The sequence below is a fragment of the Fimicolochytrium jonesii genome (assembly GCF_025526975.1).
Source record: "Fimicolochytrium jonesii strain JEL569 chromosome Unknown EV422scaffold_9, whole genome shotgun sequence".
Lineage (NCBI taxonomy): Eukaryota > Fungi > Chytridiomycota > Chytridiomycetes > Spizellomycetales > Powellomycetaceae > Fimicolochytrium > Fimicolochytrium jonesii.
The window spans coordinates 143,053-167,977 of NW_026515676.1; the positions used below are offsets into that span (position 1 = coordinate 143,053).

General features: G+C 54.5%; 16 protein-coding genes across 16 annotated transcripts; 8 read left to right on the plus strand and 8 right to left on the minus strand.

The window, feature by feature from the left end:
- Positions 1-61: 61 nt before the first annotated feature.
- Positions 62-2,601, minus strand: EV422DRAFT_426911 (SGT1 protein-domain-containing protein). Its single transcript, XM_053067138.1, has 4 exons — positions 2,245-2,601; positions 1,972-2,177; positions 1,589-1,906; positions 62-1,522 (listed from the first exon to the last, which is right to left on the minus strand). Exons 1-4 carry the CDS (start codon positions 2,465-2,467, stop codon positions 146-148), a joined length of 2,124 nt encoding a protein of 707 aa, XP_052926154.1. The 5' UTR covers positions 2,468-2,601; the 3' UTR covers positions 62-145.
- Positions 2,602-3,159: 558 nt separating this feature from the next.
- On the plus strand, positions 3,160-4,673 carry EV422DRAFT_566750 (SGF29 tudor-like domain-containing protein; the record flags this gene model as incomplete). The annotated part of the gene is made up of 6 exons (XM_053072472.1): positions 3,160-3,379; positions 3,593-3,674; positions 3,768-4,007; positions 4,085-4,243; positions 4,324-4,483; positions 4,572-4,673. The coding sequence occupies 6 exons, from the start codon at positions 3,160-3,162 to the stop codon at positions 4,671-4,673; spliced, it is 963 nt and encodes a 320-aa protein (XP_052926155.1).
- Positions 4,674-5,203: 530 nt separating this feature from the next.
- Positions 5,204-6,349, plus strand: EV422DRAFT_550495 (S-adenosyl-L-methionine-dependent methyltransferase; the record flags this gene model as incomplete). The annotated part of the gene is made up of 3 exons (XM_053071778.1): positions 5,204-5,246; positions 5,321-6,081; positions 6,176-6,349. 3 exons carry the CDS (start codon positions 5,204-5,206, stop codon positions 6,347-6,349), a joined length of 978 nt encoding a protein of 325 aa, XP_052926156.1.
- Positions 6,350-6,645: 296 nt separating this feature from the next.
- Positions 6,646-7,226, minus strand: EV422DRAFT_526536 (uncharacterized protein). The gene has a single exon (XM_053070141.1). The coding sequence runs from the start codon at positions 7,129-7,131 to the stop codon at positions 6,739-6,741; it is 393 nt and encodes a 130-aa protein (XP_052926157.1). The 5' UTR covers positions 7,132-7,226; the 3' UTR covers positions 6,646-6,738.
- Positions 7,227-7,232: 6 nt separating this feature from the next.
- EV422DRAFT_577983 (uncharacterized protein) lies at positions 7,233-8,120 on the minus strand (the record flags this gene model as incomplete). Its single annotated transcript, XM_053073272.1, has 2 exons — positions 7,862-8,120; positions 7,233-7,763 (listed from the first exon to the last, which is right to left on the minus strand). The coding sequence occupies exons 1-2, from the start codon at positions 8,057-8,059 to the stop codon at positions 7,233-7,235; spliced, it is 729 nt and encodes a 242-aa protein (XP_052926158.1). The 5' UTR covers positions 8,060-8,120.
- Positions 8,121-8,372: 252 nt separating this feature from the next.
- On the minus strand, positions 8,373-10,117 carry EV422DRAFT_619436 (uncharacterized protein; the record flags this gene model as incomplete). Its single annotated transcript, XM_053074067.1, has 4 exons — positions 9,804-10,117; positions 9,645-9,736; positions 8,806-9,583; positions 8,373-8,735 (listed from the first exon to the last, which is right to left on the minus strand). The coding sequence occupies exons 1-4, from the start codon at positions 9,948-9,950 to the stop codon at positions 8,373-8,375; spliced, it is 1,380 nt and encodes a 459-aa protein (XP_052926159.1). The 5' UTR covers positions 9,951-10,117.
- Positions 10,118-10,302: 185 nt separating this feature from the next.
- On the plus strand, positions 10,303-11,903 carry EV422DRAFT_550496 (WD40-repeat-containing domain protein; the record flags this gene model as incomplete). The annotated part of the gene is made up of 4 exons (XM_053071779.1): positions 10,303-10,402; positions 10,494-10,900; positions 10,970-11,430; positions 11,507-11,903. 4 exons carry the CDS (start codon positions 10,303-10,305, stop codon positions 11,901-11,903), a joined length of 1,365 nt encoding a protein of 454 aa, XP_052926160.1.
- Positions 11,904-12,247: 344 nt separating this feature from the next.
- EV422DRAFT_526540 (HAD-like domain-containing protein) lies at positions 12,248-13,719 on the plus strand. The gene is made up of 2 exons (XM_053070142.1): positions 12,248-12,478; positions 12,567-13,719. The coding sequence occupies exons 1-2, from the start codon at positions 12,391-12,393 to the stop codon at positions 13,634-13,636; spliced, it is 1,158 nt and encodes a 385-aa protein (XP_052926161.1). The 5' UTR covers positions 12,248-12,390; the 3' UTR covers positions 13,637-13,719.
- On the minus strand, positions 13,720-15,768 carry EV422DRAFT_526541 (histidine phosphatase superfamily). The gene has a single exon (XM_053070143.1). The coding sequence runs from the start codon at positions 15,507-15,509 to the stop codon at positions 13,917-13,919; it is 1,593 nt and encodes a 530-aa protein (XP_052926162.1). The 5' UTR covers positions 15,510-15,768; the 3' UTR covers positions 13,720-13,916.
- Positions 15,769-15,964: 196 nt separating this feature from the next.
- EV422DRAFT_566757 (cytochrome b-c1 complex subunit 8) lies at positions 15,965-16,500 on the plus strand (the record flags this gene model as incomplete). Its single annotated transcript, XM_053072473.1, has 3 exons — positions 15,965-15,981; positions 16,184-16,373; positions 16,441-16,500. The coding sequence occupies 3 exons, from the start codon at positions 15,965-15,967 to the stop codon at positions 16,498-16,500; spliced, it is 267 nt and encodes an 88-aa protein (XP_052926163.1).
- Positions 16,185-17,590, plus strand: EV422DRAFT_556413 (uncharacterized protein). Its single transcript, XM_053071906.1, has 3 exons — positions 16,185-16,373; positions 16,441-16,704; positions 16,777-17,590. The coding sequence occupies exons 2-3, from the start codon at positions 16,599-16,601 to the stop codon at positions 17,445-17,447; spliced, it is 777 nt and encodes a 258-aa protein (XP_052926164.1). The 5' UTR covers positions 16,185-16,373; positions 16,441-16,598; the 3' UTR covers positions 17,448-17,590.
- Positions 17,591-17,729: 139 nt separating this feature from the next.
- EV422DRAFT_526545 (HIT-like domain-containing protein) lies at positions 17,730-18,673 on the minus strand. Its single transcript, XM_053070144.1, has 2 exons — positions 18,310-18,673; positions 17,730-18,242 (listed from the first exon to the last, which is right to left on the minus strand). Exons 1-2 carry the CDS (start codon positions 18,385-18,387, stop codon positions 17,976-17,978), a joined length of 345 nt encoding a protein of 114 aa, XP_052926165.1. The 5' UTR covers positions 18,388-18,673; the 3' UTR covers positions 17,730-17,975.
- Positions 18,674-18,948: 275 nt separating this feature from the next.
- EV422DRAFT_427673 (uncharacterized protein) lies at positions 18,949-20,221 on the plus strand. Its single transcript, XM_053067144.1, has one exon. It carries the CDS (start codon positions 19,185-19,187, stop codon positions 20,142-20,144), a length of 960 nt encoding a protein of 319 aa, XP_052926166.1. The 5' UTR covers positions 18,949-19,184; the 3' UTR covers positions 20,145-20,221.
- Positions 20,222-20,297: 76 nt separating this feature from the next.
- On the minus strand, positions 20,298-21,185 carry EV422DRAFT_505798 (uncharacterized protein; the record flags this gene model as incomplete). The annotated part of the gene is made up of 3 exons (XM_053068512.1): positions 20,298-21,008; positions 21,111-21,121; positions 21,149-21,185. The coding sequence occupies 3 exons, from the start codon at positions 21,183-21,185 to the stop codon at positions 20,298-20,300; spliced, it is 759 nt and encodes a 252-aa protein (XP_052926167.1).
- Positions 21,175-22,984, plus strand: EV422DRAFT_427949 (uncharacterized protein). The gene is made up of 3 exons (XM_053067146.1): positions 21,175-21,664; positions 21,734-21,851; positions 21,927-22,984. The coding sequence occupies exons 1-3, from the start codon at positions 21,455-21,457 to the stop codon at positions 22,769-22,771; spliced, it is 1,173 nt and encodes a 390-aa protein (XP_052926168.1). The 5' UTR covers positions 21,175-21,454; the 3' UTR covers positions 22,772-22,984.
- EV422DRAFT_427775 (uncharacterized protein) lies at positions 22,891-24,343 on the minus strand. Its single transcript, XM_053067145.1, has 6 exons — positions 23,902-24,343; positions 23,699-23,824; positions 23,550-23,632; positions 23,313-23,413; positions 23,173-23,248; positions 22,891-23,106 (listed from the first exon to the last, which is right to left on the minus strand). Exons 1-6 carry the CDS (start codon positions 24,124-24,126, stop codon positions 23,010-23,012), a joined length of 708 nt encoding a protein of 235 aa, XP_052926169.1. The 5' UTR covers positions 24,127-24,343; the 3' UTR covers positions 22,891-23,009.
- Between the last annotated feature and the right edge of the window lie 582 nt (positions 24,344-24,925).

The following is a 24,925-nucleotide window of genomic DNA, read 5'->3' on the forward strand; positions in this document are numbered from 1 at the left end:
CCGCGATAAGTGGGGTATCCCATATGCAATCACACGGCCGGATGCATGTTGTTTAGGCCCGTCAGGACCCTTCGGAAGGACCTCTGGGTGCAAGCCTACGAAGCGTCGTCCACACAATCCGTCGCCATAATCTCCCTCCCCAAACTCATCCCCTCCTCCCTCCCCCACCCTTCCTCGCCCCCTCCCCCAACCTCGGCATCTTGATTCCCAACCCGCCCAACATACTCCCCGCGGGCCCCGGCAACCCCTCCTGCGCCGAAAACGACTCCAGGATGTTCTTGACGAGGTTCAGGTCTAGATCTACTGGTGCGTTTTTGCGTGTTTCCTCATCACCTTCTTCCTCATCATTCTCATCGTCCTTTGAGTTGGGTTGGGATGGTGCGGGAACGGCCTTTTCGAACGTCCCCGCGAGTTTGGTATGCAAGAGCTCGCGGTCCATCGCTTGCATGTACTGCTCCAGTTGTGGGTCGCCTGTAGGTTCGTCGGTTTCCGAATCCTCTGCGTTATCGGTGCGGGAGAACGGTGCGGTCCAGTCGTCATCGTCGTCTGCTAGTTCTGTGAACCTGCTGTCGTCGGTCGAGGCGGGTCTGAGCACGTCTGGGTCGAATTGTTGTTGAGGGGATTTTTGGTTTTGCAAGTGAGCCATTTCGGTGGCGTCGATACCGAAGGCTTGCATTAGGGTCTGCATGAATTGCTGGTCATCGAATTTGATACCCCCTGCACGATCCGCCGCCGTTCTCCCACGCCCCCCATCGCCCTCATCCTCATTATCCTCCTCCTCCTCGTCCTCCTCCTCATTCGGAAACAACGCCCCTTTCAACCCACTCTGCTTCCCAACAAACTCGCTAAACCCACCAAACATCTTCGCCAACTCATCCATATCCCGCTGATCCTCCTCATCCATCTCCTCCACGTCCTCTTCGCCGCGGGGCATGCCCGCAAAATCTTCCTGGGCGTGTTTGAACTCCTCCTGTCGGGCGTTCAGCATATCGTCCAGGTGCGTGGGGTCGATGTCCATCCAGCTGTCGCTGTCTTCGTTGAGGTTTGTGTCGGTTATGTTGACAGGCGGACGGGCGAGGGCGGCCTTTATCCGCGTGACGGGGTTATCTTCTTTCTGTTCCGTCGTCCTGGCTTGCAGGAACTGGAACTGTGCTCTGGATTCGAGGTCTTTGTAAATTCGTGAACCGGGGAGCTCGGAGCGGAAGAAGTTCAGTTTGTTGAGTTTGTGAAGAAACCGCGCCCAGGCTGGATCCGCGGCGAATGCATAGGTATCGACCGTAGCTGCGTCCGCCTGCGTATCCAGATTCTGCCAGTGTTCGTCGGCATAGAGCATTTCGAAACCGCAGGCGATCTTCATGCCCAGTTCGTGGGATTTGAAGTCGGGGGAGTTGGGTGGAGGCAGGCGGAAGGGTTTTGGCGGGTGGAACTTTTGGCTGACGAGTTGGGCGTATTGATGGCGGTTCATGCGGATGAGGGATGTGGTTGAGGAGGCGGGTGGGAATTGCTCCATTTTATAGCAGGCCTGGTGATATAAGGAGGGAGTGAGCGTCGGAATCGGTTGATCAGGAGCATGTCCCGTTGTACAAACCTTCAACGCCAATGGATCGCGGTTATAGAATGCCTCAACAGCAGGCGCAATCAAATTGGGCTCATGATGTAACACCTGCGCAACATTGAATGGAACATGACACTTTGCATGATGCATGTTTTTCATCGCAGCACCCGGGTAACCGTTGAGACGTTGCATAATGACATCTTGCACCTTCTCTGGTGCATTCGTCGGTGCGGAGCCTCTGATAGTGTCTAGGGCTTGTTCGAGAGTAATATTGCCGGCTGGGTAGAGTGGGATTTCGGCTGGTGTTCGCGGAATGGGAATGATATGAAGAACGCCCTTATGCAAAAACACCTGGAGAGATTCATGGGTAAATTAGTGAAGGATCGCATGAGGTTCGCAACAAAAAGCCAACCCACTCTGTTCCGGATGGTAGTAGGATCAATCCAGGCGCTCAAGTGATCAGCCGCCTCGATGAGTAAAAACTCCCCGTCGTTGTCGCGAACACTGACGACGGCATCTGGATATTTCGCTGTGATTTCGACCAGTAGCGATACAATAAACCACTCGTCTTCCAAGCAGTCACCGAACCGTGTAGAGCCGCGAATACACGAGGTTGAGGCGTCTTTTTCGAGTGATCGAGGTTAGCAAGGAGGGGACGGTGTGTGCAACAACTGATGACCCACACTTACCAAACCCGCTATCAGTCCTCAAGACAAACGCATCCTTGTGCCAGATATAGCCGTCGGTCCATTGCGAGACGAAGGAGAACACTTCCGCAATGAACTCTTCTGCCGCCTGCTGCCATTCCGCCTGCGTGGGTGCTGGATATGCAGGAGACGGACGGAAGTCCCTATGTATAGAGTATTCTACGGTATCGACCTCGTCGTGGCGTTCACCGAAGACCTTGTCCATCTTTCATTCGCCCGTAGCGCTTCAGTAGTGCAGAGCAATCGACGAGACCAACAGCTTCGACGGCGCTCAGGGAAGAGTCGCGAGTGACGGCAATCAGGGGAACGAAATGACAGCAGCGCCGCGTTATAACCTGCACACTTGCGGAGGAACTCCACGGAATCGCAGGGAAAGCCTTTGCTGGGCGGGCACAGCGCTGCTTCCTCATTCAGGTGAGCCTTAGCTTCGGTTGGGATGGATGGAGTGAGTGAGGAGCTCGGCGGGTCGCTCATATGGCCAAGTCTGGGGCGAGAGTGTTTCCGCCTCGTCCCGACAAACTCGAAATTGGGCAGCTAAAGGGGACGGGCACCGACTTTGGGGATAGAGCACCCGTAGGGAGAGGAGTACCGGTCTTTCTCTTAGTTGAAAGGTGGAGAAGGGCCAGCAGTGGTCCATCTGGTGGGTGGGAGAAAAGGGTCATGTGCGAGGAGAGGGGTGCACCGATCTCCCGTCCGGTCTGTCTTGGAGGAAAGCCGGGTCACTTGTTTCCCATACGCCAGCCCAACGTTTGGCACCAGCAGAACGGTGGGAGAAAGGGGAGAGGGGATACGCTATGGACCTCGCAAAAGTTTGCTCTTCCTAATTTAGAAAGCCGTTCTGTCCCCTCCAGGCCAGCCTCCAGGCGCATACATATACCTGTACCCCGTTTCCCAAAAATGTCCGAAACAAAACGCAAATCCCGGCACCCCTCCCTCGACACACCCCTCCCTCTCCCCCACGCTCACAGCGGGGCGACCGCAACATCCAACGAACACGGGCTGTGGATCCAGCTATGCCAGGAACTATGGCGGTTCTCGCGACAGCTGCCGGAGGTCGATGCAGCGGTGCCGAAGGTGAATTCGGTGCATACTAAGATCATTCAGAGGCAGGAGAATGGTAGGTGTGGGAGACGGGGAGGGGTATGAAGGGGGTGGAGGGGGGTGATGGGGAGGAGGAATGGAGGGTGATCAGGCGGGTGAGGTGAGGAGGGATGGGATTGAAGGGGAGGGATGGGGGAGGAAAGATGGCGCGGACGAACCCAATGGGCGAAATATCACCTCCAACCTGTCCAACATTCAACCCCTTCCTCTTCTTTCTTCTGTTCTTCAGGAAAGGACTTCCACGCAAAAGGCGCCATGAAGATCCTCTCCCTCTACGAACGCGCCAACTCCAAAATTGCGGAACAGACGAAGTACGTCCTTCCCCTCTTCCCCTTGTCGCTCCACCCTCCGCTCCTCTCCCTCCCCCCACTCACCACCCATCACTCCCTAACCCCACACCCCAGCTTCTTAACAACAGCCCTCGACAAGACCGCCATCCTCCTCCTCCTCCGCGAAAACCACGACGCAACCACACCGACACCGGACTCCACCCACCCCTCGAAAACACGCAAGAAGCGCAAACTGGACGAAAAAGGGCGCGTCGGTGTCGGTGCCGGGTCACCCACGGCCCCCGTGATTGTGGGGGAGAAGCCGCATACCGTGTTGCTTATACCTGGAAACAAAAAAGGTCGTGGCGGTGCGGGGTAAGCGTCCATCCCCCATCAACCATTCCATGTCATGGTCGCATGAGATGTTAACGGCAACTCAACGACATTTGCAGAACCACAGACCCCCTCCGCCCAGGCCAACAGGTGATCGCGCGCCCTACCCAACCCCACGCCACGGAATGGATCATGGGCACCGTCGAGCGATACATCCCCGAGCGCGGCCTCTATCTATTCACGGACGCGGAGGACGAGGACGGGGCTTTGCAACCCAAGTATGTCGAAAACTCACTCTCTGCATGTTCGTCCCCTCTCTTTGGCATTGACATGGATGATCCATCATGTGGTTTTTTAGGACACCCCTCTACTTCCCACCCCGCGACCTGATCCCCCTCCCCGCCACCGACACCGAGATCGCCAAGAAACAGATCATCGCAAGGGACAAGCCCGTGCTCGCGTTGTACCCCGGCACGACGTGTTTCTATCGCGGGAGGGTAAAGAGCGGGCCTACGAAGGTAAATGGGAGATCCGACGATGTGGCGTATGAGAGAGGGGGCGGGAGTTGATGTATTTTTTGTGGGGGGGTCTTTTTTTTTGTCACAGGCATCACCGAACGAATACAAGATCGTGTTTGAGGACGACCAGAACCAGGAGCGGGCCGTGCCGGCGCGGATGGTTGTTGATGCTGTGCTTGCTGGGGAGTGAAAGCGGAATGATGGATGATGGGGTAGTCTGCGGAAGGGGGGAGCGGGAGAGTGATTTTCATCACTGGGGTTCTTGGATTCTGCGGCCGGCTACCTACCATTTTGTTCGTATACATCTGAATAGAGCACCTAAGAAGATGGAATCGGCTCCGTTCGCTAGAAAGTGAGGGACGGCTTTCACATATGAGATGCAGTACAGTACATCGCAACAAACGGCGAAAACCCCCGCCCCTACCCCAACCACGCCTACTGTAACCCGTGCAAGTCGGGCTGTGGCGTGTTCTGCAGTTGCGCGTCGACAGTCACGTGACGGGGGATGATCCTGCTCGCGCGCCCTCTCTCCGTCTCTCTCTCCGACGGATAGCAATGCTGTCTTTCCTTTCCTTGCTCTACCTGCGTTCCCGCTCGCTGCCTTCGTTGCCATAGCCCTCGCTACTCCCGCCCATAACCCCCTCACCACCAAACTTATTCCACAGCATGCAAGTCGATCAGCCAGCAGCGCCAGCCCCCGCGCAGAACGGAGAGGCTCCCATGACAAGCAAGGACTACTATTTTGACTCCTATGCCCACTTTGGTATGGGCCCTATTGCGCTCCTCTGCTCCCCTTTGGCCGCCCTATCTCACCCCTCCCTATTATTACTCCCACAGGCATCCACGAAGAGATGCTGAAGGATGAAGTGCGGACCATGAGCTACCGCAACGCCATTTACCAAAACTCCCACCTCTTCAAGGACAAAGTTGTCCTCGACGTTGGTTGCGGAACCGGTATCCTCTGCATGTTTGCCGCGAAAGCAGGCGCAAAGATGGTCATCGGTGTAGACATGTCCAACATCATCAACCAGGCAAAGGTTATCGTCAAGGACAACGGCTTCGAAGGCAAAATCCACCTCGTGCAGGGAAAAATGGAGGAGGTCGTCTTGCCCGTCGACAAAGTCGATATCATCATCTCAGAATGGATGGGTTACGCCCTTCTCTACGAGTCCATGCTCAACACCGTCCTGTACGCCCGTGACAGGTACTTGGCCCCTGGTGGTCTCATCTTCCCGGACAAGGCTACCATGTACCTTTCCGCGATCGAGGATGCCGACTACAAGGAGGAAAAGATTGGGTTTTGGGACAGCGTTTACGGCTTTGACATGTCCCATATCAAATCTCTTGCGTTGAGGGAACCGTTGGTGGACACCGTGGACTCCAAGGCCGTCGTGACAACAGCCTGCGGGTTCAGGGATATCGACCTCTACACCGTCAAGGTCGAGGACCTGGAATTCAAAGTGCCGTTCGAGATTACGGCAAACAGGGACGACTACATCCACGCTTTCCTGTGCTACTTTGACATTGACTTTTCTTGCTGCCACAAGAAGGTCTCTTTCTCCACTGGCCCTCACGCACGTTACACCCACTGGAAGCAGGTAGGCCTGACAATCATTGGACATTGGCATATTTCTGTACTCTCCCATTTCACACGGCCAATCATTGACACTCCCCCTCTCGCGCCCCACTCAGACGGTCTTCTACCTCCGCGAATACCTCACCATCCGCAAAGGCGAAAAGATCTCGGGCACATTCTCCCTTGCCGCAAACGACAAGAACCCGCGCGACCTCGACATTATCATCAACCACACCTTCCACGGCCAATTGGCCTCAAACGAGTCGACGCATGAATACAAGATGTGTTAAAAAACAATCGATTCATGTCTTCACCCCCGGCCCGCTATCATAGACAAAGGTTTGCAAATGTGCTGGCCACCGTGCACGTCAGCCTCGGCTCACCCACCTCCCAACCCACCCTCCTTCCGTCCGACAACCGATCTGCCACTCCGATAGACTGGGACACAGCACAACACACACTGATACTCTAGCCGCACCCTCTTCCCACTTGCGAGGCGCCATGCCCCTTGTACATAGTTCCCCCAGCCCCATCTCTAGCTAGTACACCCACCCCCCCAACTCCCGTATTTTATTTGGTCGTTCTTTCGTTTTTTTATTATGTTTTGTGTTCTATTGCTGAATGCAAATGTGCGATGACTGATGGGGTTATGGCAGCGTGCTCGCGCCCCCCGAAAACATTATGTGTTGTGTACAAGGTGGACGGTTCCTGTTTGCTGTGGGTTATGGTTGCCGCTTTGGGCGGAGGACCTAACGACTCGTCGTGAAGGGCTCTGGTTTTCGCCGTGTACCGTCCCCAAACGATCTCTTTCTACCCTTGAATCTCCCATACCATTCGCGCAGTGCAACAAGTTTAGCACGTAGTAATCGTCAGGTCGAAAGCAGCTGTGTTCATACGTGTTTGTCGACGAACTTTCGAACGAAGCGGCTCGGTACCATCTCGTCGAGAGCGTCATTCCCCTGGTGGCGGAGAAAGAACGCGGCGGATACGTCCGAAAGCATCCAGCGTCAATACCGACTCCGCTGACGTTCACGATGACCATGAACGCCGCCGGGGCGGTAGACAGTGGCATACTACAGCGCCGGCGTCCCGTTCCATCCCGGGGATTGCATCCCACAAAACCAGCATGTCACAAAAGCCCCACATCCCTCCCCCTCCTCCCTCTCGTTCCCGTCACCCCCTCCTCCCGCCACCCCCCGCACCCCCCAACCCCTTCCTCACCAACCCGGTCAACCCCTTATGCTCCTCCGCCAACAAATGCTCCGGCCGCGCTTTGAACAGGTACTTGTGCCGTAATACCGTCACCACATTATATGTCGGTTTCAGCTCCCGCTGCTGTTTCGGAATCTTCTCCCTCGTCGTTGCTGCTGTTGTTGCTGTTGTTGTTGTTGTTGTTGGTGGCGGTGTAGATAAACCATGAGCGTTGTCATCGTCCATGGGCAGCGACCCCACCTCTACCTCCCCGGCATCCAACGACATCTCAAGCGACAAATGGATCGGAGGCGGTGCGGGCGGCGGCGTGCGTTGCATCTCATCGCCTTCCACATCATCCTCGTCGATATCCATCACCTCGGCGTCGTCTTCATCCTTGAGAGGTGGGATATCACTCGGTAGATGCTTCTGAAGCACAGCAATAGGGTTCTTGAGCGGGACCCGCTGGCCCTCGAGACGGTGGTGCCCGATTTCCAGGTACGTTGTTTTACCCTGCATGCCCCGAATTCGCACGTTAGGTTTAAAAACAATTCGTTCAAGCACAGAACCAGTCAATCACAGCAAGACGTACGCCAATTCCCGAAACTCACATTCTGGGAAATCCGCCACCGCCCCAACGGCGCCCCGGCCAGATCATGCCGGCGGAGGTCGTCCTTGTCGCTGGATTCGTGTTGTTGGGTGTGCAGGGAGCCTTGGAGTTCTATGAGTGTCCATGCGGGTGGGGTGGTGGTGGAGGAGGAGGAGGAGTGGGAGGAGGGGAGGGTTGTTGGGAGGATTAGTTGGACCATTTTTTGAAGGAGTGATGGGGGTGGGTTTGGTTGATTGAGGGGCTAGTGGGCAAACGACGGGGAGAAGGAGGGTGAGTTCCGCAAACCGTCCAAAGCTTCGGACAACTTCGCTGTCGAATGCCGTCAGTTGCATCTGACAAACCGACCCCTTCGCGCGTTGCTGAGGATGCAAAACCCTTAGAGCGTTCCTTGCTCACATTCAGACCTCATTGCAGCAGTTAGCGACAAAAGATGAAAGTGACAGATGGTCCACATTGTATTCTACAGTTGCTCCACGCATATCTACAAAATCCTCGCATCAGCACCCCCAAAATCACCGATCAAAAGCCCCACCCTCCTCCCCCAACCCCCCATCCAAATCCCACCCAAACTCCTCATCCCCCTCCTCCTCCTCCTCCTTCCCACTCGGCTGCAAAGATCTATAATTCCGATACATCCTCCACCGCCTCAACCGATGCACCGCAAGGGCGAACCGGTCCCAGATCTTGTCGTAGCCGAGGAACCGCGCGATGAGGTAGCCCGTGAACAGGAGGACGGCGGCGATCGCACCGAGAATCAAGGGGATGTTGAGGATGGCTTTGCCGATGTGCTTGGAGATGCTGCCCTTTGCTGGGGTGGCGAGCTTGGAAGGCGTTTTGGGGACGGATTCGAGGAGGGCCATTAGGCCGCGGACGTGCTGTGGTAGGGAGGGCGTAAAGTTAGCGTTGACTCCGGGATGCGGACAGGTCAACGGCATTGCCACGAACCTCATGCAAGACACTGTGAATATCCGCTTGTTTCTTCCCCTTCGTCCCAATCTCCAGTCCCAGAGCAAAAGCGCCTGCCTGGTCAAACGTCCAGTCAAGATCCGATCCCGACAGAGTGGTCCCCCGTGCGTCATACTCCGTCCCAACTATATAGGCGCTATTGGTGGCGAAAGTCAGCGTACTGACAATCCCATCATACGTCGCCGCATCAGCATCCGTGAACAGCTTGCGCGCCCGCTGCACACTGCTATTCGATGGGTGATACGTGTACGGAATGACCAGCCGCGACCGATTCGCCGTCGCCGCATCACGCAGAAACACCGCCACCCTCGGCTTAGCGACATTCGTGACAAACTCCTGCAAAGCATTTGTCTCCGGCTCCGAGAACTCGTCGTCGCCGTGATAGTTCGGCGAACATTCGTCCGTGTACTTTTGGCTCGTTGCCTTGTTGGGCAGGTACAGATCCCATGCGAAATTCCAGTTCGCGGCTAGATCGACGCCACCCTTCGATGTGTCTGCTTTACACCCCGGCCGCATGTTCTTGGCCTTCCCCGATATGGACCCGTCGACGTTCAACATTGGCACCACGTACAGTTTCGTGGTGGCTAGTAATGCTGCCATTTGTGGTTCGTTGACGATTGTCTTTGCGAGCTCTAACGCGGCTGACGCTGACATTGGCTCGTTTCCGCGGGTTAGTGCTGTTACGAGCATCGAGGGACGCTTATCCAGCGGCGTTGCCAGGTTGACGGTGTCTGTTAGTGCCAATACTGGGATGGGCCTAGGGTGGGAGTACCGTCAGCGAGCAGCTTCTCAAAAGCAGACACTGCACTAGAGCATACCTGCTTTGTAGTGACTGTCCTATTTCTATCTTCGACACAAGGTTCGTCTTGTTCTTGACGATAGCATTGCAACCAGTGACAACCTCGTCGTACTGCGAAACAGAGGGGGTTCAGACGCTCGATACTAGTCCGCTGCCAGCATAGCTAAGTCCTCCTCACCTTCCAGTAACCGTCGTACGGACCCTCTTCCACCTTGCCGTCGAACCAGTTCGTCTGCGGGCCGGCGTAGGCTGGAGCGACACAAAGCGAAGCAAATGTCGCCAGCAGCAGTATGCCTGACGGAAGAGGGTGTTTGAGAAGCAGCATTGCTATGATACAGGTATTCTCTATGTATGTTGCAGCTGAGGGTTTGAGGTGGGAGGGATAGTGAGGGACGTTCGAAGTTGTCCTTGGCGGGAGTGCTCAGTAGCCGCTTGCTGTCACTTCTCCTCTCGGAATGCGAAAAATCACCTCGGCTTCTTTCGCAACTCAACGTCTCTCGGCCAAGAACACACACACACACACACACACACACAAAATGGCTGGAAAGAAACGTCAGGCCCCCGCCGCCTCAGAAGACCATGGTGACGCTATGGACGTCTCACCCCGCAAGGGCCCAAAGACTGTCAGCGACAACTCCGTCCATGATCAGCTGCCACAACAAAACGAAGACGAGGGAATGGGCGAGTTCGAGGACCAGTTCGAGGACGAAGTGGAGGACGAGGACGAGGGAGAGGTCGTCATCGCCCCTGATAGCGATGAGGAGGAGGATGAGGATGGTGAGTGGCAAACCCGCAAATACTTACAACGCTTGCCTGTAGAGTATCACGCTGAAGCTTTTCAATGTGAAAAAAAAAAACTTTTGAACAGAAATGGAACTCGACAACAATGACGACGAGGCAGAACCCGCCGACGACCTCGAAGTTTACCTCCCCGGTCAAAAGCTAGCCGAGGACGAAGAACTGGTCGCCGATCCCAGCACTTACGAAATGCTGCACTCCATGGGTGTCGAATGGCCCTGCCTCAGTTTCGACGTTCTTCGAGACAGGTTGGGTACGGGACGAGCTACCTTCCCGATGACCTCGTACATCGTTGCTGGGTCACAGGCGGAGCAGGCTAAGGACAACAAATTGTATGTTATGAAGATGAGCCAGTTGCACAAGACGAAGGTGGCGGATGATGAGGATGGGGAGGAGAGCGGGGATGATGATTTGGATGATGACCCTATTCTGGAGTACAAAACCGTACCGCATTACGGAGGGGTCAACCGTGTCAGGGTGAGTGGCGGGGGTGATGGTTGAAGGTAGAACCCGGACGCAGTGTCTGATCTGCCCATACTTTCACAGGTTATGCCGCACAACGAAGCCCACATCGTAGCCTCCTGGGCAGACACGGGGAAGGTGCACATCTACGATATCACCGAACATGTCCGTGCCTTAGATACCCCCGGTCTCATCCCGCCAAGAGAGCCAAAGCCAATGTACACGATCGACAACCACGGAGCCTACGAAGGTTACGCCATGGACTGGTCGTCCCTTCAAACCGGCCATCTCGTCACTGGAGACACCAAGGGACGCATCTTCCTGACCCAGAGGACAGAGTCGGCCCAATTTGTCACGAACAAGGACTACTTCCGTGGCCACACTGATTCCGTGGAGGATCTTCAGTGGTGTCCTACGAGGACGAACGTCTTTGCGTCTGCGAGTGTTGATCAGACGATCAAGATTTGGGATGCGAGGGAGCGAAGCAAGCCACAATTGAGTGTGCACGCTCACGATTCCGATGTCAATGTCATTAGCTGGCACACGTTAGTACCATCTCTCTCGGCCTGATATCGGCTCTAGACTGATCTTTGCTAACCAATCTTCATCATTCTCAAAAAGAACGAAAGACAACCTCCTGGCCTCCGGCTCCGATTCCGGCGTGTTCAGCATCTGGGATCTCCGCACCTGGTCCGTCACCGCCACCCCCACCCCCGCCGCGACCTACAAATGGCACCAAGACGCCATCACCTCCATCGAATGGGCGCCCCACGAATCCTCCGCCCTCGCTGTCGCGGGCGCCGACGACCAAATCACCCTGTGGGATCTGTCTATGGAGAAGGACGAAGACGAGGCGCCCACGATCGGCGCGTCCGGTGTGGAAGTACCGCCCCAGCTGATGTTTATTCATCAGGGCCAGCAGCACATTAAGGAGTTGCATTACCATAGGCAATGTCCGGGCGTGATTATTAGCACGGCGTTGAATGGGTTCAATGTATTCAAGACTATCAACTCTTGAGTAGTGAGGGACCTACCGCCGCGTAGATAGAGTTGGCGGATGCGGGCGTCAGCGGGCAGTTCCTGGTGAACCGACCTGACCCGCATGTTTCAAGGATATATGGCCTGACTGAGGGCTATATCAGCAATAGTCGTAGGGCCAAGCTAGATGGTAGTACCAGCAACATCACTTTTTTCTTCATATGTAATTTATCATCCCGAGAAGCAATAGCATCATAGCACCCACCACACTTCGCATGTTCCCAAGAGCAGACGCGCGGGAGTGTGGAATGTTCGTATCCTGGGGGGTTCTTTGAGCGGAGCCGCCGGAGAGCCGCTTGCGAGGCGTTTTGCACGCGGCGCGACGTCACATTCACGAATCACCAACACTCCGTCAGCCTCCAAGCCCTCGCTCGACATAAGCGCAAACATAAAGCAGGACGTTGGCCTTTGAGGGTCCTCACCAACACCAACTCAACTCTCGCAAGTCAAACGCCCCTAGCAGAGCCATGTCGCCCGATAACAGCAAATCCGAACTGGGACCCCTTCCCGCGCACTTCAAGAAGGAAAACGTCCGGGTCATTTGCTGCGATATCGGTAAGTAGCTTTCCATCCCAAACTCCGCTCCTATTCCCTATTCGCTGGAACCTGTTCCCACTGACATATATTCTTCAATTCTCAATAGACGGCACAACCATACGAAAGGACCACACAGTCTCCAAACGCACCATCAACGCCTTTCACTACCTCCGAAAAAACCACCCCGATGTGCAAATCATGTTCGCGACAGGTCGGCCCGCCAGCGCCGCTGGGAACATTGCCCCGTTGCTGAAAGACGAGACCGACGGCAAGGACAGCGCACCAAAGGGGAAAGGAAACGCAGTCATCGGCGTGTACCTAAACGGCTCCCTCGTCCTCGAACACGCCGACGGGACCGTCAAATCCGCCACGACGGGTATCGACCTCACCAACGGACAACCCGTCGAGTACGACCCGTCCCTCGCTGACAAAGTCACGGGCGGGGATACCTCCTTCAAAGGGCCGTGGTACGCCTACATCGACACCACCCGCCTGCACATCCTGCATGAACGCCGCCTCCTCCCCAAGGACGCGATCTGGTACCTCAACTACGCGGAAACCTACAATCTGACCATCATCGCCTACTGCGGCAACGAGATAGTCACCCCCAACCGTTACGACGCGGTGTTTGAGCACACGTTTGCCGCCGGTGAGCCGCGCGCGATCTACGATAAGGATCTGAAGGGGAAGGTGGAGCGCGGGGAATTGGTGCCGCACAAATTTGCACTTGTGAGCATGGACTTTGCGAGGATGGACGATGTGGAGCGGTCGTTGGGGGTCGAGGAGGGGGATGTGGTGGAGGCGGGGAGGGATGGGAAGCATAACTTCATCCCGCATGCGTCGCTGGGCCCGCGACCGCGCGATACGACGAAATTGCTGAGGCTCGGGAAGGATCGGTTGGAGGTGATGCATGTTGACGCTTCCAAGGCTGCTGCGTTGCAGACGCTGTGCAAGAGCAATAAACTAGGCACCGGCAAGGTGTCCATGAGCCATGTCATGGCGTTTGGCGATGGGTTCAACGACATTGAGATGGTGCAGGAAGCCGGCATGGGTGTTGCGATGGCTAACGGGGAGGAACCACTCAGAAAGATTGCGGACTTTGTGAGTGCGACGAACGACGAAGATGGGGTGGCGAGGGTGCTGGAGAAGGTGTTTGATATAGAGTGGAAGGATTGAAAAATGTGATCATCCCTACTCGACCCAGGTCGCCACTCTAGAGAAGGTTTATGTAGAACAGGGCATTTCGCATCTATCACAGTGTATTTACATGTTTTAACATAGATCTCTACTCTAATACATCTACATTGCCGTAACGCACTCATCACGACTCCGGTTCAATTTGAATACTTCGTCAATAAATAAACGCTATGTACAAGTTCCAAGGAAACAATGACTCGAGGGAAGGCACAGCTCAAGGTCTACCACGTCTTTTTTTTTACACGGAACCTTCTACAACCTAGAAGTTCTGACACTTCCCATCAAAATCGCAGCCAATCTTCCCAGCCAACGCTTGCTTCAGCAGATGTATCGGACACGCTTCACGGCCTTCGCATCCGGGTATCACGACGGGTTGCTCGCCGACAAGGGCGCGAACTTTGTAGGTTTTCCGATCGTTCGCGATGTGGTGTCGTTGCGGATGATCAAGCTCTTGGGATGCGGGGCATTCCAGCAGTTCGAAGATGAAGTTCCCGCCGAAAGGGGAGAACTCGGCGCCGCGGAATACTCTGGCCTTGATCTGCTCGTCAGTCCAGTGTGGTTGAATCCCCTTCGGCGAATGCGGATCCCGAAACAAGCCGAGTGTCGAGATAAGCGGCGTAAGCGTCTCAGCATGACCGAACCGGAACGCCGCCATGGGATGATTTGGCGTGCCTCCTCCCCTACGGCTCCCAGCGGCGATAGTCTCATCAAAACCCCCAAAGATCTTTGTCAAAAGCGGACAAGCCAGCCACTCATTCACATCCCCCTCCAACCCATACGCTCTATAATAGTTCAGATTCAAATCCACCGCGAAGTCATTCAACGCCAGCTCCTCGTCCGTAAACAACGAGCAGAACCCGGCCTCCTTGCCCTGAATGGTGTATTCGAAAGCGCAGAGCTTGAACATTATCGTCACGTCATGGATCGTCAGGTCGTGTAGGAGAGCGTCGCGGGCCAGTCGGGCGATGATGGCGGGGTAGCGACGCTGGGCGAAGGTCGTGCCGGGTAAGGGTAACGGGGGATTTTCCGTCGCGTTTTCGTAGCGCTTGCAGCAATCGTAAGGGCGGAGAATGGGATCTTGGTGGTTGGGGAAAATGGAGGTTTGGAGGGACGAAAAAGCGACATCCTGGTCGTGCTTATGGGCGAACAGCCCTTGCTGAAACGCTCGTCCTGATGTGATCGTCCGCGATACATTTGTCGTCTGCCATTCGATCCTGCCCACATCCGAGACAAGATGCGCGTACTTTTCCTTCAACCGCCGGCCGAGTTCGAATGAATCCACTTCGCCTTGCGTCGTCAGCATTCCGGTCATTGCGAAATCACACGGAGCCGTGAAGTTCGTCAGGAAGCTGTACTTGTGCCCCGCAGGTGGTGGTGGAGGGGTATACGTTGTTGCGAGCTTCGTGCGCAGATCCAGATATTGCTTGAGATCTGATCCGTTGGGGTTGCGTGTGCCGTGGCGGGCTAAGAGTTGGACGTTGACGACCTTGCATGTGCTTGCTTCTTGACGGTTACCTGATCTGAGCTGTTTACTTTCCCACGCCGTCCTCAGAGGCACGTTGTCGTCGGTTCTGTCGCGCCAAGACTGTGCGCTGGAATCCTCGTCGGGGACAAGGTACCGCGACTTTGTGCTCAACCGCAACTTTCGTTCCGGTGGTGGAAGGAGTTTGAGGTGGTCGTCGACTACGACAGGAGCTGGGAAGTCTACCTCGCTCGTCGCGGTGGTCCGGCACGGAATGTCCAGAGAGCCGCAAAGTGCCTCCGACTGTGCCGTGGCGGGGACAGGACCGGCGTCGGCTGCCGCAAGGAGTAAGAGGGACGCAAATACGGGGATGTATCTTTGGCTTCGCATGACTGTGCGGGTTCTGGCTAATGAAATTGTTGCCTTCTTGGAGTGCGAATGGTGCGGTGCCAGCGGGCGGCGACTGCTGCAGACGGACTCGAAGGAGTAAGTCAAGACTCAGTTAGTGTAGAGAGGAACTGCATGCACCCATAAGCCTTTATATTCCCAGCAGCAGTTGTTCCAGCTGGTCCCTTGGTGGGGCTGGAGGGAGGCAGCGACGGAAAACGTGCTGTGCCGAGAGGTCGCGAACAACGCGAGCAGAAGTGGTGATGACGGCTTGGCTGGCTCAGGGTGGGGGAAGTTGAACAGGGGGACGGCTCATTTTTATTTCAGGCCACGTGCCAGCAGATGCAGTTCAATTGAACAACACACGCCCGGCGGAAATACCCGCTTGTGTGTCCTTCACATTCACAAGCAACTGCAAACGCTCCCCAAACCTCAACCAACGAGAAAACTCGCTCAAAATGGCTGGCGGTCACAAGTAAGTCTCCTCTCCTCAACGGAGCTCATAGCAGTCTACTGGTCGGTTGCAAAATTGCGGTAGGGACTCACTACTGATAAATCTGTGTCTCTTTCCACGGTCCTCGCTCGCCTTCGGTTGATTCCCACTCTCGCTCGTCTTCGAACATACGATCGCCTTCCGCCTTCTCCTTCTCTCTGTGCTAACACGTCACCAACAAAAGATGGTGGGGAAACCAATCGCTGCAAAGCGGATTCTACGAATATGGTCTGTCGCCATTTCAAACACAGACCATGAAGGGCTTCTTCAACCCCGGAGCCTTCAGGCTGTTCAAGCGCTTGGGACGACAGGCCTTGTTCATTGGTCCCCCAGCGCTGGCCTTCTTCTACGTGAAGGACTGGGCTGATGCCAAGGTGCGTTTGCTGGAGGACTTTGAGTTTTTGTATGGGAAAACCGTACTGACGGACGATTTTGACATAGTTCGAGCACTACAATCGGAAGGCATATCTCTTGAGCCCCGAGCACAAGCACGAGCACTAGATACATCGTTAGAGGCAGAATCCCTCGAATTGTCATCATATACCGGACTTAGCCCAAAATACATCAAATATGAATCAGAGTTTCGTCGCGGAGACTTGATGTACGTTACAATCCACCACATCACTTATTTGTTTTGTGTCAAAGGGGTTCCCATTTGTGTTCAGGTTCTCGCCTCATGGCCGGCTATTTATCGTTGCTATGCTGGTGCGTGCATGTTTATCGATAAAGTTGCACTCCAGCAGCCTTTATAACCTGCTCTCATTGTTTGTTTCACAGCGGTTCTGCCACTACCTCAAGCTTTTCAACCTGAAGTTCCTCCACGTCTTGACGACATGAGCTCTGCAACACACGCCACGGAGTCTCGCGTCATCCCCTGCCCTCTGCACATCCTCTGGCAACAGATAGTCGCTACACCGTTACGGTTCTGGAAGACGGCGGTGCAATCGGTAGAAGTCGTCTCCGGGTCGCCAACGGAGGTTGGGGCGCAGTTCATCGTGCAGTTCAAGGACGGAACTAGGCAGCGCCTCCAGATCAATGAGCTCTCTGAGCTCCATCACCATGTGACCTATGAACTTCTTGAGAGCGACCCTCCCGTGTACACATTGGCCGCTCTGCACACGATCCGCTTGGTGCGGGTGACACACGACAACTCAACATACGTGGAGCTCTCGGCGCAGTTCACTCAGCGGCGAAAACACTACCGCAGTCGTGGAGGACTCACGCCTAAAGAAGAAGGAGGCTCTCAAAGCCTTAGCTACGCTCTGATTTTATTTTGGAGATCGCCCGCCACCATCTATCTGCCTTATCCGCCTTGTAAGAAGACAGCAGCGCCGTCTTGTAGCGCCTCTTCGTCCCCACTCCCATCGTCCCCTTCCCTGTCTCGGCGCCCTGGTTCGATAAAGCGTCTCCCTTTGATTCCTTGTTGGCCCCCTCCGCGCCTTCCTTGAACTCTACAGTGTCGCGTGTATTCGATGTTCTTTAACTTTTGTAGCTCCTCTATAATCTTGCTTTTGATCATGGGCTGTTCTCCGGGTATTCACTGAGCATCCATTGCCTGTACTTAGGGTAGAGATCTGATGGTTTCTCCATGTGTCGCGGAGCTGAGGAGTGGTTGAGATGCTAGGAATCGATGCGATGTGAGGAACGGGGTGGGAAACATCACTGTGGGGTGAGCTCCCCGTCAAACGGTCGAGCGAGACTACACCCGTGTGAGGACGTAAATCCCTCCAATCGACTGCGTGCTTGATGTGGCTCTCGGGAAAACATTCTGGTTTCCCACTACGGCTTCGAAGAGACGGTTGCTATTATTCTGTTTGTCTACACAGAGCGGGAAGGCAGGCTGGAAATCATCCAGGGAAGCGTACGCCTAGACAGAGGAGCTGCTCACGACTGACTACTCTAGAGAGTCTACACCATATTGGAAAACTAATCGGCAACCCGAGGATTGACCAGCGCCGAATCGTACGCCAAATCATTCAAGCACTCCACACATCCTCAAACTGCTCGAAGTGAGGCCGAAGTCCCGTGGCTTCCACCGTCATCTCTTCCAGCGACCTTGGCTTCCTTTCGTCATTATCCACTCCCTTCTTGTCCTTTGCTCCTTTACTGAGTTCTGCGTTCATTTCTCTCTCCTTCTTATCAATTTCCGGGTAGATTTCATCGTTATTGGCCCAATCACCCTTCACTCGTGGGATAATGTGGACATGGACGTGCGGTACCGTTTGGCCAGCCATCGGTCCATCCTAAAGGTCAGATTGCCCATTATCAGATCGATCCCCGCAGCACAATCAATAACATCGACATCGTTACCTGTAGTGTAATCGTCAAAGATTCACCCTTATACTCCTTCTCCACAACAGCCCCGACCTTTTGAGCTGTGAGGAACATGTCCTTGACTTCATCCGATGTGAGCTCAGAGAATCGGGGCACAACCCGTCGAGGTAAGACTAGAACATCTGTATGACAAACATCAGAGGACCTTTTCTCAGGGACAGCTGTTACCAAGAGCGAGTAGTCGGAAAGCGACTTTGTACATACGGCCACTTTAGGATTGGAAGAACAAGGTGTTAGCAGTGGCCCGGGAACAACCACTCTCTACTGCAGAGCGCTCATTTTAATAAGCCAATAGATAGCAAGTTCAACGCACTTACGGAACAATGGGCTTGTAGTTGACGATTCCTAGAGACAGCTTTGTGGTGAGAAATACCTCCCCTGCCGGGATGGGCCATTGCCCGAACTTGAAAACCTGGCCCATTGTGAAGCGCGACGGGATACAGTAATACGAGAAGATTGCTGAGAAAGGCTTTGGAGGGAGAGTCTACGGTAGGGTGAGCGACGATGATTGTGAACGTCGAGTCTGTATCGTTGAAGGGAGACTCTGAACAGGTCTTACGAGTTGGCTGGGTCAAGCGGGCATCGGTGATGCTAGATGGTCAACTCGTCACCACAAGCGCGAGAAGCGGAGCTCTCTTCTGCAGTTTGCACCAGAGTTTGCACTCCGGTTTGCACTTTCCGCACTCTTTCCCAACTCTGTTTTCGCGCAAGGACAGCGTCCACGACGGGAACGACGACGTAGACAACGTGCTCATTTCCGCATACCTTGTCGCCTCAAACTGTCCACCGTTGGGAAGCCTTTGTTTTTGGAACACCTCCGAATATCTCCCATAACGCCTCGCCTCTCCACCATGGACCAAACGCTCTCAAAACGCCTCGGCTTCCTCCACGACGCCGCCCACGCCCTCTTCGCCTCCCATCCGTCCCTCTCCCGCCACTACCTCTCGACATTCACCGAAACCTGCGTCGCAACGCAAACGCCTATTATCGACAAGGTTGCACGGCGATATTGCTCGAGGTGTGCGACGCTGTATGCGGCGGGACGGACGGTGGATGTTTGTGTGAGGAGGGTGCATGGCAGGCAGGAGAAGGGGAAGGGCAAAAGTTCGGAGGCGGGGCGAGGGGTGAAGGGTGAGGCGCCGGCGCCCGGCAAGGAGAAAGTGACTCCAGAGGGAGGGACACCGGGCGTTGAGCAGAAGAAGAAAGGGAAGAGACTACAAAAGCAGAAGCGGCTTGGGACAGCGGATATGGGAAGGGCAGAAACCCGAAAGTCCGAAACGGGAAAAACAGCACAGTGGACTGCAGAAACGTACGAGACGGCTACGAGCGGACTCACACCAGTTAACATAAACCGCTTGGGCGATGAAACAACCTCAGCACGACAATCGACAGCACCGCTGGCGAGCAGCTATATTGCCTACGTCTGCACGACATGTACCGCGGAAACGAGGTTGGCAGGCACACCAGCAGGGTTTACACTCCCGAAGCCGGTATCCACTTCCCTTCCCATCAAAATTGCCAAGCCGAAGAGTAAAACATCATTAAGTACTGCCGCCTTCGCCACATCTGCAACCACGCCGAAGGTTGCAGCATCCTTATCCCGCAACGCATCGAAGTCGGCGTCATCAAATGCTGCGGAGTCTTCCAAGTCGGTAGCGCAGGCACAGCTCCCTAAACCCGCAGATCCAAACTCAAAAGCAGCAACGAAGCGGAAACGGAAGGATGATTTGCAGAGTCTGCTTGCTAAGAAAGGGAGTGGCGGCAGTGGTTCCGGATCGTTGTCGCTCACGGATTTTCTTTCGGATCTTTGAGCGTATTCGAATCGGACCATATACCCTCCACCTGCGCGTCCATTTTCGTCAACATTATGTACAACGATCGATAAACCCATAGGTTTGGCATCTGCTTTGCCATTATTTCGTACATAGAACCTACATCGTAGATGCGGTCTACTGAAAATGCAACTAGTCCTCCCGTTTCCGCACATTCCGATTCCCTTTCATGGCGGCCCCAAGTTTCCGTTTCTTGAAAACTGGCGCGGCGGATCCCGTCGCCAAGCCATCAGTCGCAAAGAGGTCGCCGTTGTCTTGGATCATTTTCTCCTTCAACTTGAACTCTTTCAAATTCTGCTCAGGCTCCTCATCCCCATCATCCGCCCATGAATTTCCCACAAACTCCGACACCTGCTCCTTCTTGTCATCGCCTCCTGTCGCAGTGGATGATGGAGGTGGGGGCGGATGAATCGCAATGGTTTCCCAATCACCGTACGGATGTGATTCGGTGTCATCCTTCTCGGTCTTGTTCTTGATAGAGGATGCTTCCTGTGACTTCTTGTTGAGGTTCTCGAGGACTGTGGCCACGGCTGAGTTGGTTGCGGCGTCTTTCTGAGATTGACGACGGGCTGCTGCTGCCGCTTCCGGGGTTAGCGCTAGTGTCGAAGGTCCCTGGGTATCCCGGGCGTATTGTTTGCCTGCCGCCTGAGAGAGCCTTTGTGTTAATCGACTAGAGAAGGATAGTGTTGAAGGCAGAGACAGCCATGCCTGCTCAATCTTTTCCAACATCGCCTTCGTCTCCGCATCCACCGCATTTTTCTCTTCCTGTCGTTTATGCACGTCCCGCAGATAATTTGCTATGTTCTCTTTGTGCTTTCGTCCGCCATCGTGATTTTGCCGGCTCTATTTCACCCCCCAGGGAAAGAATAGAAGAAACGCAGGCTGTCGTAAGACCGTCAGCCCTCTATTGGGACAGCGATTGAAGGAGTCCCTGGGAAAACTTACGATTTTGTTGTCTGCAATGTATATCCCGCAGTACTTACAGTAGTGTTTCTTGTTGGAAACCCAGTATTCTGACATGATCTCTATTTGTCGACGAGACTTGGACCTCGATATCTATGGGACGGCAGTAACAAGCGAGCTATAACAGGTGCTCGTTAGCAGCAGGTATGTAGTTCTTGTCCTTTGGTTTCGGAGTTGATGTTGAAGTGCCGTTTGCGCGCATAAAAAACTACAGACCGAGGACCTGAGGAAGGGGCAGCATTTTTCTCGTTCACTCCGACCTGGCGTCCGAATAGTCCGAATAGAAGAAGCACAGCGTCGTTTACAAGCATCAACAGCCCCGCACTATGTCAAATGTCACTCGCACTGGGGACAGGGTGCTCTACTCTCTCGAGGGCAAGACCCTGAAGCTCGACACTGCTGAAGATGCTAAGCAGTACGCCGACGAGATCCGGGGGGTGGAAGGTCTCACGGAAATCAAACTAAGTGGAAACACTTTCGGAGTGGAGGCTGGTCGGGCTATTGCGCTGGCGCTGAAGGATCAGCATGCTTTGAAGGTGCGTAGTCATTTGGCTGGGAGATTTGTTTGGATTTATATGTTCTCATCGACTATTTTGGCTTTCCAGGTCGCAGGTTTGGCGGACATGTTCACCAGTCGTCTGAGAAACGAAATTCCCCTCGTCTTGGACGCCCTGGTGGAGGCCCTCGAGGACAAGAAAAACCTGGTGGAACTCGACCTGTCGGGTAGGTAGCTGTGTGTGACACACCAGAGCCTTAAGAACATCGAAGCTCATAAGGCCAATTTTGATTTCATTCCAGACAATGCCTTCGGACCGGCTGGGGCTGAGCCTCTGCAACGGCTGCTGATCAACAACCGTAACATCCAGATTCTTCGATTCTACAACAACGGCCTGGGCATAGAAGGAGCGCGGCTAGTCTCTGCTGCATTGGTCAAAGCGGCCGAGAAGAACAAACAGGAAGGTCGACCATCATCCTTGCGCGTGATCTACATCGGGCGCAACCGTATGGAGAGCAAGGGTGTAGAGCACCTTTGCAAAGCCTTCGAAGCCCACGGAGAGAGTCTGCGCGAAATTCGCATGCCGCAAAACAGCATCCGCCCAGAAGGCATCACAGCGTTGATGACTGCCCTCGCATCGTGCAAGAACCTCGAACATTTGGATTTGCAGGACAACACGTTTACGGAGGGGGGTTCGGACGCGATTGCCAAGGTGCTGCCCACATGGACGAACCTCAAAGTGCTCCACATCGGCGATTGTCTTTTGGGTGAGAAGGGTGCCAAGAAGGTCTTGCGGGCGTTGACACCCGGACACTCTGCGCTTGAGAAGCTCCACCTGGCATTCAACGAGATCGACCCGGAGGGCGCTGGTCTAATTCCCACGCTGTTGTCGAATAAGAAGAACCTGACGCTACTCGAGCTGAACGGGAATGCGTTCGATCCAGAAGGCGATGCTGTGCGGGACATCAAGCGCGCCCTGCTTGAGCTTGGACAGGAGGGTGCGTTAGATGAGTTAGATGAGATGGAATGGGACGAGGAGGAGGAGGAGGAGGAGGAGGAGGAGGAAGCAGATGCCAGCGGCAAGGAGGAGGAGGAGGATGCAGACGTTGATGCACTCACGGCTGCCACTGCCAAGCTCAACGTATGATATTCGAGCGTATCTCATAGTTTACCTAGTACTTTACCTATGCCATCAACGATAGATTTGTACTCTTTTAGACTCTGTCAATATTTTATTTCCGAAGACTGAATGCGTAATAGTGTAACTGCCTGGCTAACTGAAGCAGAGGGAACAGACAGTGATATTGGGATATACGCCAGGTTCAGTGACGGGAGTGCATGATATGTGCATCCTCATTCCTCATTCCTCCGAACCCATCTATTCGCTATAATAACTCAACTTTATCCTCTTCTAACAGCCGCCTTATCGATTTGTATCTGAGAATGTAAATATTGTTCTTGCGCATCACGATCGTCTCGGAGCTGACAAGCCGGACCAGAAAGTGAGCGGATGGCACTGAAAGCAAACGGGTCCTCGTCGAAACGCACCTATCTTCCAGCTGAAACTCCCCTATGTCTTCCAGTATTCGGCATATCACTGCATCTTCCAGATCCGGCATGCTCACTGCGGGTAGGCATACCATCAGTACTGATCGAGATCCCCTTCTGGTTCGTACGGTAGCACTCACCCATACTGCTGTCCCCTGCTTGATCGTCCAAACGCGTCAGGAATGGCGGCAGACCCTCCAGACATGACTTCGTAAAGTGTTTTTCTAGAAGTTGTTGAAGGCTGCAGGGAGAGGTACGTTGAGAGCTAGAGATGAGTGTCCGTCCAAATCTGATGCGTCCCAAGGCAACATCTCCATCTTCCACAGCTGTATCGCAGTCATCCCCTCATCCCCTCATCCCGCTTGTCGGATGCTCACTTCTCTGCAAATGCCAACTCCTCCTCCGATAATCGCCCGCGAAACTCTGGTTCTCGAAGGAAGAACGCCGTGTATTTCTGTATCTGCGATTTGAACCCACGTCAGGAGTGTATTCCACATGAGGCAATCCAGAACCTCCCATTCGCCACCTTTGCTAGCCGCGTCCGTAGGTAGCTCCTGATCACAAATTTGATCCTCTCCATCTCTTGCTGGTACAGTACGTTGAGAAACGCTCCATCGGCGGTATCTGACGTTTTCGTTTCTAATATGCTCGTCTGGCAAACCCTTCTTAGCACCGAATGCGGCGGTCACCCGCACAATCCGTCGACACCAAAAAATGTACTCCACACACCTGCGCTTCAACCATCTCCAGCAAGCTCCGTACCAGCTCATCCTGATACGGCAATATTTCCGGCGCGCAGCGCTCATTTACCCACCATTGGGTGAGGGTCCGAACATCGTCGTTGAAGTAGCTTGTGGAGGGGTCCTCGAGCTCTTCGTCGAATTCGAACGGTGAGTCTGTGTCCATGGAATGGCCAGCAGGCCCGTCGGCCGCAGACGGTGAAGAAGTGAGCATGTTGCGGTGGGAGCACTTGGCGAGAGAAGATGATGCGAGGTGGCTGACGGTGTTCTGGTCCGATATTGCGGACGGGGCGGGGAACGACGACTCTTTGTAGCGCCGTGTCTGTACCCTGTGCACGGAATTGCTATGCCTCTTCGCCCTTTGAACCGTTCAAACTCCTGTACTTCGTTTTGAAGTTGTTCTCTCCTTCCAACATGCATGTCCAGCTCGTCGGACACGGCGCCAAATCCATCGCCAGCACGCGTGCACCACGCGTATGAGGATTGAACTCTGAATGAACAAGGAAGGTAGGAACCCAGAGGAAGATGCCGTGGAATACGGCGAACAACAGAAATGCAAAGGGGTTGGGCGCATAGAACTCGTTTCAGACGAAGCGGGTATATTACAAGAAGAGGGTATCGGACCAGCCTGCATACGTTTCCCAAGATGCAGGATATGGAGCTCACGGGAACATACTGCTCGGATTAGGTTTTCCGAGCACCGACTGCTCTTCCCTCTGGATCGAATCGTTCGAGCCGTTCGCAGATGGGTCGGCCTTCGGTAAAGAATACCCCGCGGTGCCGCGGGCTGCTGAAGAGTGGTGGGCGGAAAATGGTATCCCAACGGCCTGCGATAAGCTCTGGTCCGAATACCCCCGTCCTGCTGCCTGCCACTGGTCTTGCGCTTGCTGCTGATAATGATCTTGATATGGACGCCCACCTCCGCCGCTGGCAATATCATGGTCATGCGGTGGTCGGTGTTGCCCTGTATCCAGATACGGATTCCGCCCGTGGTTAGTTGCCCACGTCCTGTC